Source organism: Oncorhynchus kisutch, linkage group LG5, assembly GCF_002021735.2.
Source record: "Oncorhynchus kisutch isolate 150728-3 linkage group LG5, Okis_V2, whole genome shotgun sequence".
Lineage (NCBI taxonomy): Eukaryota > Metazoa > Chordata > Actinopteri > Salmoniformes > Salmonidae > Oncorhynchus > Oncorhynchus kisutch.
In genome coordinates this window covers 69,190,647-69,205,646 of record NC_034178.2, presented here as the reverse complement: position 1 = coordinate 69,205,646, position 15,000 = coordinate 69,190,647, and the positions used below count along the sequence as shown (strand labels likewise).

Sequence of the window (15,000 nt, the reverse complement as noted above, 5' to 3'; positions counted from 1 at the left end):
AGACTATACCACTACTAGACTACCACTAAACTATGGCTATACTACTATACTACTGCTATACTACTACTATACTACTGCTATACAACTACTATACTTCCACCTGGCCACGACTATGCTACTAGACTATTACTGTACTACTACTACACTACTACTATACCACTGGACTACAACTATACTACTACTATACTACTGGAAAACTACTAGACTACTACTAGAGTACTACTATTCTACTTCTAGACTACTACTAGACTACTAGACTACTGCTATACTACTGGACTACTACTAGACTACTAGACTACTACTAGACTACTACTATACTACTGCTATACTTCTAGACTGCTACTAGACTACTATACTATTAATATGCTACTACTATACTACTGGACTACTACTATACTAATTATATACTACTAGACTACTACACGACTACTATACTACTATACTACTACTGTATTTCTGAGAATCGACTATACTACCACTATACTACTACTAGACTGCTACTATACTACTGGGAATCTACTATACTACTGGGAATCTACTATACTACCACTATACTACTACTAGACTACCACTATACTACTACTCGACTGCTACTATACTACTGGGAATCTACTATACTACCACTATACTACTACTAGACTACTACACGACTACCATACTACTACTATACCACTATACTACTACTATACTACTGGGAATCTACTATACTACCATTATACTACTACTAGACTGCTACTATACTACTACTAGACTACTACTATACTACTGGACTACCACTATACTACTGCCATACTACTACTAGACTGCTACTATACTACTGGGAATCTACTATACTACCACTATACTACTACTAGACTGCTACTATACTTCTGGGAATCTACTATACTACCACTATACTACTACTAGACTGCTACTATACTACTGGGAATCTACTATACTACCACTATACTACTACTAGACTGCTACTATACTTCTGGGAATCTACTATACTACCACTATACTACTACTGGATTGCTACTATACTACTGGGAATCTACTATACTACCACTATACGACTACTAGACTGCTACTATACTTCTGGGAATCTACTATACTACCACTATACTACTACTAGACTGCTACTATACTACTGGGAATCTACTATACTACCACTATACTACCGCTAGACTGCTACTATACTTCTGGGAATCTTCTATACTGCCACTATACTACTACTAGACTGCTACTATACTTCTGGGAATCTACTATACTACCACTATACTACTACTAGACTGCTACTATACTACCACTATACTACTACTGGGCTACTACTATACTACCACTATACTACTGCTGGACTGCTACTATACCACAGGGAATCTACTATACTACCGCTATACTACCACTATACTACTACTATACTACCACTATACTACTACTGGACCACTACTATACTACTACTATACTACCACTATACTACTACTATACTGCCACTATACTACTACTATACCACCACCATACTACTACTATACTACTACTATACTTCTGGGAATCTACTATACTACCACTATACTACTACTAGACTACTACTGTACTACTACTATACTACCACTATACTACTACTATACTATTACTATACTTCTGGGAATCTACTATACTACCACTATACTGCGACTGGACTGCTACTATACTACCACTGTACTACTAGACTGCTGCTATACTACCACTATACTACTACTGGGCCGCTACTATACTACCACTATACTACTACTACACTACTACTATGCTGCCACTATACTACTGCTGGACTGCTACTATACTACTACTATACTACCACTATACTACTACTATACTACTACTATACTACTACTATACAATCGCTATACTACCACTATACTACTGGGAATCTACTATACTACCGCTATACTACTACTGGACTGCTACTTCTCTCCTCTCCTCCCACTTTCCTGTGTTTCACACTTCTCTCCTCTTCTTCCACTCTGTGTTTCAGTGAAGGTTCAGAAGAGTGACAACCCCCACTCGTGGGACCCCTGTGTGAACTACTGCCCCCCCCAGCACCCCTCCTCTCACTGTAAGACAAACACCTGGACCACCTCCTCCAACCCCTCCAGCACACAGGAATATTGCAAATGTAAGTATCGTATTTCTACATCGTTCTGTGTCTGTGCTGTGGTGTGCCATATGTTTGTTCTCACACTACCGGAAATGTAGCTATACCCTGTGTCTGTGCTGTGTCTGGTCTGTGTCTGTGTCTGGTCTGTGTCTGGTCTGTGCTGTGTCTGGTCTGTGTCTGTGTCTGGTCTGTGTCTGGTCTGTGTCTGGTCTGGTCTGTGTCTGGTCTGTGTCCGGTCTGTGTCTGGGCTGTGTCTGGTCTGTGTCTGGTCTGTGTCTGGTCTGTGCTGTGTCTGTGTCTGGTCTGTGTCTGGTCTGTGCTGTGTCTGTGTCTGGTCTGTGTCTGGTCTGTGCTGTGTCTGTGTCTGGTCTGTGCTGTGTCTGTCTTAGTCGCTATACCTTGTGTCTGTGTCTGTGCTGTGCTGTGTCTGTCTTAGTCGCTATAACCTTGTGTCTGTGTCTGGTCTGTGCTGTGTCTCATCTGTGCTGTGTCTGGTCTGTGTCTGTGTCTGGTCTGGTCTGGTCTGTGCTGTGTCTGTGCTGTGTCTGGTCTGTGCTGTGTCTGTGTCTGTGTCTGGTCTGTGCCTGTGTCTGGTCTGTGCTGTGTCTGGTCTGTGCTGTGTCTGTGTCTGGTCTGTGCTGTGTCTGTGTCTGGTCTGTGCTGTGTCTGGTCTGTGCTGTTTCTGTATCTGGTCTGTGCTGTGTCTGTCTTAGTCCTAGTGTCCACCAAGAGTCCGTATCTACGTGACTTTAGTCTCTCTATCTCCCTACTGCCCTAGTGTCCACCAAGAGTCAGTATCTATGTGACTTTAGTCTCTCTATCTCCCTACTGGCCTAATGTCCACCAGGAGTCAGTATCTATGATGATGTTAATCTCTCTATCTCCCTACTGCCCTAGTGTCCACCAAGAGTCAGTATCTATGTGACTTTAGTCTTTCTATCTCTCTTACTGCCCTAGGGTCCACCAGGAGTCAGTATCTATGATGACTTTAGTCTCTCTATCTCCCTACTGCCCTAGTGTCCATCAAGAGTCAGTATCTATGTGACTTTAGTCTCTCTATCTCTCTACTGCCCTAGGGTCCACCAGGAGTCGGTATCTATGTGACTTTAGTCTCTCCCTCACTCTACAGAATTGGTGTCCACCAAGAGTCAGTATCTATGATGACTTTAGTCTCTCTATCTCCCTACTGCCCTAGTGTCCACCAAGAGTCCATATCTATGATGACTTTAGTCTCTCCCTCACTGAATTAGTGTCCATCTGACTCTTTATCTCCCGCCTTAATATAATATAATATATCAAATATATTCATTCTGAATATGTACAGTATACCAATTAGCAGACACTTTTTTAAATGACTTCTCTCCTTCTCTCTGTAGCCTTAGTGACTCTTCTTGCCATCATCTCTCTCTCCCTCTGTTTTTTCTCAATTCCATTCAGTTCAATTTGCTTTATTGGCATGACGTAACAATGTACATATTGCCAAAGCTTACTTTGGATATTTACAATATGAAAATAATAAGAATCTAAATTGTCAACGGGACAACAGTAACAACAATAACAACAATAACAACAATAACAACAGTAACACAGTAACAACAGTAACAACAATAACACAGTAACAACAATAACAACAGTAACAACAGTAACAACAATAACAACAGTAACAACAATAACAACAGTAACAACAATAACAACAGTAACAACAATAACAACAGTAACAACAGTAACAACAATAACAACAGTAACAACAATAACAACAGTAACAACAATAACAACATAACAACAGTAACAACAACAATAACAACAGTAACAAACAATAACAACAGTAACAACAATAACAACAGTAACAACAGTAACAACAATAACAACAGTAACAACAATAACAACAGTAACAACAATAACAACAGTAACAACAATAACAACAGTAACAACAGTAACAACAATAACAACAGTAACAACAATAACAACAGTAACAACAATAACAACAGTAACAACAATAACAACAATAACAACAGTAAACAACAACAATAACAACAGTAACAACAATAACAACAGTAACAACAATAACAACAGTACAACAATAACACCAGTAACAACAATAACAACAGTAACAACAATAACAACAGTAACACAATAACAACAGTAAGCAACAATAACAACAGTACAACAATAACAACATACAACAATAACAACAATAACAACAATAACAACAGTACAACAATAACAACAGTAACAACAATAACAACAGTAACAACAATAACCAAGGGTCAAAATAACCATACATTGGAATGATAACAATAAGTATTCAGTAGAGGACATGTGCAGGTTGATTGGTCTGTCAGACATTGTCCATCATCTTTATGGCAGGCAGCAATGTAGTGCGCTGCCAACCCACAGCTCTGCATCCTCCCCCAACAGTAGCCTATTCTCATCAGAGAGGTCTTTGAAAACCTTGAATAAGGGTTTCAAATTTGGGGAAATGACACTCTCTAATTGTTTTATATTTTTTAACATTTTGTCAGGAAATGCAGCTCTGTCTCTGTCTCTGTTTCTCTGTTTCTCTCTCTCTCTCTCTCTCTCTCTCTCTCTCTGTCTACCTTTCCACTCACTCACTCTCTCTCTCTCTCCAGCCCTAGTATCGACCAACTTCTCCCCCGGTTCCACCACCACCACCACATCAGGCCCTGGGTCGACCAGCCAGATCTCCAGTACCCTGCCCCGTACAGCTGTCCCCATGAGTCCACGCAACTCCATGATGAAGAGACGGCAGAGGAAAAAAGAGCATAAGAGCTCATGTTCGTACTGTATGGTCTTCAAATCCCTCCCCCATTAAAATACCCTATCCACTAGAGACAGTACTATGGTACAGGTGTAGGATCTTTATTTGGTCAACTTTTTGGAGGGTAAACTTTAAAACTTGTAGTGTATTTGAGGTTGAAAAAGGCTTCTGAAGTTTGTATTTTCACATTTAAAAGTTAATATTAACTCATATCCAAATACTGAGATTGACTCAGTCATATTTGTGGCCAAAGCATAAATTGGGGAAAAAATTAACTTTAAAAAAAACCACTATTTCACTTCACATTGCAATTAATTATAGATAAATATTTCATAGATATCTGGAAAACACTGGGCAGTGTTTAAAGAAAAATGTATCAAACCTTGCAGGATTATTTTCCTGCCGTATCAAACTGGCTCAAGTTAAGATCCTACATCTGTAGTTTGGAGGATATCATACTGCTCAGTGTGCTCTTGTTTCCACCATTTTCATTTAGTTGATGTAATCATGCTGGTTCTGTTTTCCATAGTTTAATACTATGCGGGTGTTGTGTTTGTCTTTGCTCTGGTGATTCTATTTCATCCATATTTGATTTACTCTTGATATGCCCAACCCTCATCCTGGGAGCTACCCTCTCACAGGATTTTCTGCAAATGTTTTGCTAGTGACCTTACCAGGACCCTTCATTAGCTGAATCAGGTGTTTTACTGCAGGGTTGAAACAACAACCTGCACACCTAGTGGCTTTCCAGGAGTAGAGATGGTAACTCCTGATAGGGTAGATAGTATGTGTTCTGTCTGAAGTCTCTCTCTCTCTCTCTCTCTCTCTCTCTCTCTCTCTCTCTCTCTCTCTCTCTCTCTCTCTCTCTCTCTCTCTCTCTCTCTCTCTCTCTCTCTCTCTCTCTCTCTCTCTCTCTCTCTCTCTCTCTCTCTCTCTCTCTCTCCCTCTTCTCTCTCTCCTCTCTGCATCTCCCGCTCTCATAGCACTAAACCTAGGCTACACCCTCTCTCTCTCTCTCCTCTCTCTCTCTCTCTCTCCTAGGCACTCTCACATCTCTCACTCACCATAGGCCCCACTCTAGGCACTCTCACTAGGCACTACACTCATCCGCCTAACACCTAGCACTCACATAGGCACTAACCACTAGGGCACTACACCCACCATAGCACTATACACACACTCACCACTCACGCACTAGGCACTAGGCACCATAGCACTCACCATCTCTACACCATCACACACTCTAACCTCTCACTCTCCACTCCACTCTAGCCTCACCACTCACACTACACTACACCATAGGCACCAAAAACCATCTCTCTCTCCTAGGCACTCTCCTAGCACTCACCTAGCCTCTCTCCTCTCTCACTCTCTCTCTCTCTTCAAAAAATAAAGAATAAACAAACTTGCAGTTCATAGCGCACATAGGCACTAAACCATAGGCACTACACCATAGGCACTACACCATAGGCACTACACCATAGGCACTACACCATAGGCACTACACCATAGGCACTACACCATAGGCACTACACCATAGGCACTAACCATAGGCACTACACCATAGGCACTACACCATAGGCACTACACCATAGGCACTAAACCATAGGCACTACACCATAGGCACTACACCATAGGCACTACACCATAGGCACTAACCATAGGCACTACACCATAGGCACTACACCATAGGCACTAAACCATAGGCACTACACCATAGGCACTAAACCATAGGCACTAAACCATAGGCACTACACCATAGGCACTAAACCATAGGCACTACACCATAGGCACTACACCATAGGCACTAAACCATAGGCACTACACCATAGGCACTACACCATAGGCACTACACCATAGGCACTAAACCATAGGCACTACACCATAGGCACTACACCATAGGCACTACACCATAGGCACTAAACCATAGGCACTACACCATAGGCACTACACCATAGGCACTAAACCATAGGCACTACAACCATAGCACTAAACCATAGGCACTAACCATAGGCACTACACCATAGGCACTAAACCATAGGCACTACACCATAGGCACTAAACCATAGGCACTAAACCATAGGCACTAAACCATAGGCACTACACCATAGGCACTAAACCATAGGCACTAACCATAGGCACTACACCATAGGCACTAACCATAGGCACTACACCATAGGCACTACACCATAGGAACTACACCATAGGCACTAAACCATAGGCACTAACCATAGGCACTACACCATAGGCACTAAACCATAGGCACTAAACCATAGGCACTAAACCATAGGCACTACACCATAGGCACTAAACCATAGGCACTAAACCATAGGCACTAAACCATAGGCACTACACCATAGGCACTAAACCATAGGCACTACACCATAGGCACTACACCATAGGCACTAAACCATAGGCACTAAACCATAGGCACTACACCATAGGCACTACACCATAGGCACTACACCATAGGCACTACACCATAGGCACTACACCATAGGCACTACACCATAGGCACTACACCATAGGCACTAAACCATAGGCACTACACCATAGGCACTACACCATAGGCACTAAACCATAGGCACTACACCATAGGCACTAAACCATAGGCACTAAACCATAGGCACTACACCATAGGCACTAAACCATAGGCACTACACCATAGGCACTAAACCATAGGCACTAAACCATAGGCACTAAACCATAGGCACTACACCATAGGCACTAAACCATAGGCACTAAACCATAGGCACTAACCATAGGCACTACACCATAGGCACTAAACCATAGGCACTACACCATAGGCACTACACCATAGGCACTAAACCATAGGCACTACACCATAGGCACTAAACCATAGGCACTAAACCATAGGCACTACACCATAGGCACTAAACCATAGGCACTACACCATAGGCACTACACCATAGGAACTACACCATAGGCACTAAACCATAGGCACTACACCATAGGCACTACACCATAGGCACTAAACCATAGGCACTAAACCATAGGCACTAAACCATAGGCACTACACCATAGGCACTAAACCATAGGCACTAAACCATAGGCACTAAACCATAGGCACTACACCATAGGCACTAAACCATAGGCACTACACCATAGGCACTACACCATAGGCACTAAACCATAGGCACTACACCATAGGCACTAAACCATAGGCACTAAACCATAGGCACTACACCATAGGCACTAAACCATAGGCACTACACCATAGGCACTACACCATAGGAACTACACCATAGGCACTAAACCATAGGCACTACACCATAGGCACTACACCATAGGCACTAAACCATAGGCACTAAACCATAGGCACTACACCATAGGCACTACACCATAGGCACTACACCATAGGCACTAAACCATAGGCACTACACCATAGGCACTACACCATAGGCACTACACCATAGGCACTACACCATAGGCACTACACCATAGGCACTACACCATAGGAACTAAACCATAGGCACTAAACCATAGGCACTACACCATAGGCACTAAACCATAGGCACTACACCATAGGCACTACACCATAGGCACTACACCATAGGCACTAAACCATAGGCACTACACCATAGGCACTAAACCATAGGCACTACACCATAGGCACTAAACCATAGGCACTACACCATAGGCACTAAACCATAGGCACTACACCATAGGCACTACACCATAGGCACTACACCATAGGCACTACACCATAGGCACTACACCATAGGCACTAAACCATAGGCACTACACCATAGGCACTAAACCATAGGCACTACACCATAGGCACTAAACCATAGGCACTACACCATAGGCACTACACCATAGGCACTAACCATAGGCACTAAACCATAGGCACTAAACCATAGGCACTAAACCATAGGCACTACACCATAGGCACTACACCATAGGCACTAACCATAGGCACTAAACCATAGGCACTAAACCATAGGCACTAAACCATAGGCACTACACCATAGGCACTACACCATAGGCACTAAACCATAGGCACTAAACCATAGGCACTAAACCATAGGCACTACAACCATAGGCACTAAACCATAGGCACTACACCATAGGCACTAAACCATAGGCACTAAACCATAGGCACTAAACCATAGGCACTAAACCATAGGCACTAAACCATAGGCACTACACCATAGGCACTAAACATAGGCACTACACCATAGGCACTAACCATAGGCACTACACCATAGGCACTACACCATAGGCACTACACCATAGGCACTACACCATAGGCACTAAACCATAGGCACTAAACCATAGGCACTAAACCATAGGCACTAACCATAGGCACTAAACCATAGGCACTACACCATAGGCACTAAACCATAGGCACTAACCATAGGCACTAAACCATAGGCACTAAACCATAGGCACTAAACCATAGGCACTACACCATAGGCACTAAACCATAGGCACTACACCATAGGCACTAAACCATAGGCACTACACCATAGGCACTACACCATAGGCACTAACCATAGGCACTACACCATAGGCACTACACCATAGGCACTACACCATAGGCACTACACCATAGGCACTAAACCATAGGCACTAAACCATAGGCACTAAACCATAGGCACTAAACCATAGGCACTAAACCATAGGCACTAAACCATAGGCACTACACCATAGGCACTAACCATAGGCACTAAACCATAGGCACTAAACCATAGGCACTAACCATAGGCACTACACCATAGGCACTAAACCATAGGCACTAAACCATAGGCACTAACCATAGGCACTACACCATAGGCACTACACCATAGGCACTAAACCATAGGCACTAAACCATAGGCACTAAACCATAGGCACTAAACCATAGGCACTACACCATAGGCACTACACCATAGGCACTAAACCATAGGCACTAAACCATAGGCACTAACCATAGGCACTACACCATAGGCACTAAACCATAGGCACTACACCATAGGCACTAAACCATAGGCACTACACCATAGGCACTACACCATAGGCACTAAACCATAGGCACTAAACCATAGGCACTAAACCATAGGCACTACACCATAGGCACTAAACCATAGGCACTACACCATAGGCACTAAACCATAGGCACTACACCATAGGCACTACACCATAGGCACTACACCATAGGCACTAAACCATAGGCACTAAACCATAGGCACTAAACCATAGGCACTACACCATAGGCACTAAACCATAGGCACTAAACCATAGGCACTAACCATAGGCACTAAACCATAGGCACTAACCATAGGCACTAAACCATAGGCACTACACCATAGGCACTACACCATAGGCACTAAACCATAGGCACTAAACCATAGGCACTACACCATAGGCACTACACCATAGGCACTACACCATAGGCACTAAACCATAGGCACTAAACCATAGGCACTAAACCATAGGCACTACACCATAGGCACTACACCATAGGCACTACACCATAGGCACTACACCATAGGCACTAACCATAGGCACTAAACCATAGGCACTAAACCATAGGCACTACACCATAGGCACTACACCATAGGCACTACACCATAGGCACTAACCATAGGCACTAAACCATAGGCACTACACCATAGGCACTAACCATAGGCACTACACCATAGGCACTAAACCATAGGCACTACACCATAGGCACTACACCATAGGCACTACACCATAGGCACTACACCATAGGCACTAAACCTAAACCATAGGCACTAAACCATAGGCACTAAACCATAGGCACTAAACCATAGGCACTACACCATAGGCACTAAACCATAGGCACTAAACCATAGGCACTAAACCATAGGCACTAAACCATAGGCACTAAACCATAGGCACTACACCATAGGCACTAAACCATAGGCACTACACCATAGGCACTACACCATAGGCACTAAACCATAGGCACTACACCATAGGCACTACACCATAGGCACTAAACCATAGGCACTAAACCATAGGCACTAAACCATAGGCACTACACCATAGGCACTACACCATAGGCACTACACCATAGGCACTAAACCATAGGCACTACAACCATAGGCACTACACCATAGGCACTACACCATAGGCACTAAACCATAGGCACTAAACCATAGGCACTAAACCATAGGCACTAACCATAGGCACTAAACCATAGGCACTACACCATAGGCACTAAACCATAGGCACTAAACCATAGGCACTAAACCATAGGCACTAAACCATAGGCACTAAACCATAGGCACTAAACCATAGGCACTACACCATAGGCACTAAACCATAGGCACTAAACCATAGGCACTACACCATAGGCACTACACCATAGGCACTACACCATAGGCACTAAACCATAGGCACTAAACCATAGGCACTACACCATAGGCGCTACACCATAGGCACTAAACCATAGGCACTAAACCATAGGCACTACACCATAGGCACTAAACCATAGGCACTACACCATAGGCACTAAACCATAGGCACTAAACCATAGGCACTAAACCATAGGCACTAAACCATAGGCACTACACCATAGGCACTACACCATAGGCACTACACCATAGGCACTAAACCATAGGCACTAAACCATAGGCACTAAACCATAGGCACTAAACCATAGGCACTAAACCATAGGCACTACACCATAGGCACTACACCATAGGCACTAAACCATAGGCACTACACCATAGGCACTACACCATAGGCACTAAACCATAGGCACTAAACCATAGGCACTAAACCATAGGCACTACACCATAGGCACTACACCATAGGCACTACACCATAGGCACTACACCATAGGCACTAAACCATAGGCACTACACCATAGGCACTACACCATAGGCACTACACATAGGCACTACACCATAGGCACTAAACCATAGGCACTAAACCATAGGCACTAACCATAGGCACTAAACATAGGCACTAAACCATAGGCACTACACCATAGGCACTAAACCATAGGCACTAAACATAGGCACTAAACCATAGGCACTAAACCATAGGCACTAAACCATAGGCACTACACCATAGGCACTAAACCATAGGCACTAAACCATAGGCACTAAACCATAGGCACTACACCATAGGCACTACACACATAGGCACTACACCATAGGCACTAAACCATAGGCACTAAACCATAGGCACTACACCATAGGCACTACACCATAGGCACTAAACCATAGGCACTAAACCATAGGCACTACACCATAGGCACTAAACCATAGGCACTACACCATAGGCACTACACCATAGGCACTAAACCATAGGCACTAAACCATAGGCACTAAACCATAGGCACTAAACCATAGGCACTACACCATAGGCACTACACCATAGGCACTACACCATAGGCACTAAACCATAGGCACTACACCATAGGCACTTCACCATAGGCACTACACCATAGGCACTAACCATAGGCACTAAACCATAGGCACTAAACCATAGGCACTAAACCATAGGCACTAAACCATAGGCACTACACCATAGGCACTACACCATAGGCACTAAACCATAGGCACTAAACCATAGGCACTAAACCATAGGCACTACACCATAGGCACTAAACCATAGGCACTACACCATAGGCACTAAACCATAGGCACTACACCATAGGCACTACACCATAGGCACTAAACCATAGGCACTAAACCATAGGCACTAAACCATAGGCACTACACCATAGGCACTAAACCATAGGCACTACACCATAGGCACTAAACCATAGGCACTACACCATAGGCACTACACCATAGGCACTACACCATAGGCACTACACCATAGGCACTAAACCATAGGCACTAAACCATAGGCACTAAACCATAGGCACTAAACCATAGGCACTACACCATAGGCACTAAACCATAGGCACTAAACCATAGGCACTACACCATAGGCACTACACCATAGGCACTAAACCATAGGCACTAAACCATAGGCACTACACCATAGGCACTAAAACATAGGCACTAAACCATAGGCACTAAACCATAGGCACTACACCATAGGCACTAAACCATAGGCACTAAACCATAGGCACTACACCATAGGCACTACACCATAGGCACTACACCATAGGCACTAAACCATAGGCACTACACCATAGGCACTACACCATAGGCACTACACCATAGGCACTAAACCATAGGCACTACACCATAGGCACTACACCATAGGCACTACACCATAGGCACTAAACCATAGGCACTAAACCATAGGCACTAAACCATAGGCACTACACCATAGGCACTACACCATAGGCACTAAACCATAGGCACTACACCATAGGCACTAAACCATAGGCACTTCACCATAGGCACTAAACCATAGGCACTAAACCATAGGCACTAAACCATAGGCACTACACCATAGGCACTAAACCATAGGCACTAAACCATAGGCACTACACCATAGGCACTACACCATAGGCACTAAACCATAGGCACTAAACCATAGGCACTAAACCATAGGCACTAAATCAAAAACGAAACAATATCCCACAACGCAGGTGGGAAAAGGAACCCACTAAGTATCATCCCCAATTAGAGGCAACGATCATCAGCTGCCTCCAATTGGGAACCATATTCACACCAACATAGAAATTCAAGAGTAGAACACCCCTTAGTCACGCTCTGACCTACTGCTCTCTATGGTCAGGGCGTGACACAAAGCTTACTTTGGATATTTACAATATGAAAATAAAAAATAATCAAAATTGTCAACGGGACAACAGTAACAACAATAACAACAGCAACAACAATAACAACAGTAACAACAATAACAACAGTAACAACAATAACAACAGTAACAACAATAACAACAGTAACAACAGTAACAACAGTAACAACAATAACAACAGTAACAACAATAACAACAGTAACAACAATAACATTAACACATAACAAACATACACCGTAACAACAGTAACAACAATAACCAATGGTCCCACCATAACCATACATGTTGAGAATAACAATAAGTACTACAGTAGAGGACATGTGCAGGTTGATTGGTACTGTCAGCACTCCTTGTTTTTTTTCCCTCCCAAATTTTTTTCTATATGGCAGGCAGCAATGTAGTGCGCTGCCAACCCACAGCTCTGCATCCTCCCCCAACAGTAGCCTATTCTCATCAGAGAGGTCTTTGAAACCTTGAATAAGGGTTTCAAATTTGGCGAAACCGACACCTTCTAATTGGTTTTTATATTTTTTAACATATTTGTGCAGGAAAATGCAGCCTTGTCTCTGGTTCCTGGTGGTGCAGGTGGTTGGACACAGCTTTTCCTCTTACAGGGAAGTCCAGGTTCTGCCTTGTTGTGCAGTGTGGTTGCCACAGCCTTTCCTCTTACAGGGAGCCCAGGTTCTGCTGTGGTGCAGTGGTTGCACAGCCTTCCTCTACAGGGAGCCAGGTTCTGCTGTGGTGCAGTGGTTGCACAGCCTTTCCTCTACAGGGAGCCAGGTTCTGCTGTGTGCAGTGGGTTGCCACAGCCTTTCCTCTACAGGGAGCCAGGTTCTGCTGTGGTGCAGTGGTTGCACAGCCTTTCCTCTTACAGGGAGCCAGGTTCTGCTGTGGTGCAGTGGTTGCACAGCCTTTCCTCTTAACAGGGAGCCAGGTTTTCCTGTGTCTACCCTTCTCATGGAAGGCTGTGCTCACTGAGCCTGTACTTTGTCAAGGTTTTTCTAAAGGTTTTGATCAGTAACCATGGTCAAATATGGTGTACTGTCGATTTAGGGCCAGATAGCACTGCATTTTGCTTTGTGTTTGTGCTTGTGTTTCCCAATAAGCAATGTAGTTTGTTTTTGACTGTGTTGTAATTTGGTTTATTCTGATTGATTGGATGTTCTGGGTCCTGAGGCTTCAATGTGTTAGTAGAACAAGTTTGTGAACTCAGCCCCAGGACCAGCTGAATGAGGGGACTGAGGCTTCAGTGCGTTAGTAGAACAGGTTTGTGAACCCAGCCCCAGACCAGCTGGATGAGGGGACTATTTTCTTTGCTCAGCTCTTGGCATTGCAGGGCTTGGTAATGATATGAGAGGGGGTCACTGTATTTTAGATGTTTCCAAAACTTAATTGCTATTTTTTTAGT

The 15,000-nt window shown here is 43.7% G+C and overlaps 1 protein-coding gene across 1 annotated transcript in view; it reads left to right on the top strand.

Moving 5' to 3' along the window:
* The window catches only part of grip2b (glutamate receptor interacting protein 2b), a 223,823-nt gene that overhangs the window by 100,241 nt on the left and 108,582 nt on the right, over positions 1 to 15,000 (top strand). Inside the window, 2 exon segments of the mRNA XM_031825732.1 lie at positions 1,991 to 2,131; positions 4,744 to 4,908. Coding sequence (XP_031681592.1) covers positions 1,991 to 2,131; positions 4,744 to 4,908 — 306 coding nt within the window.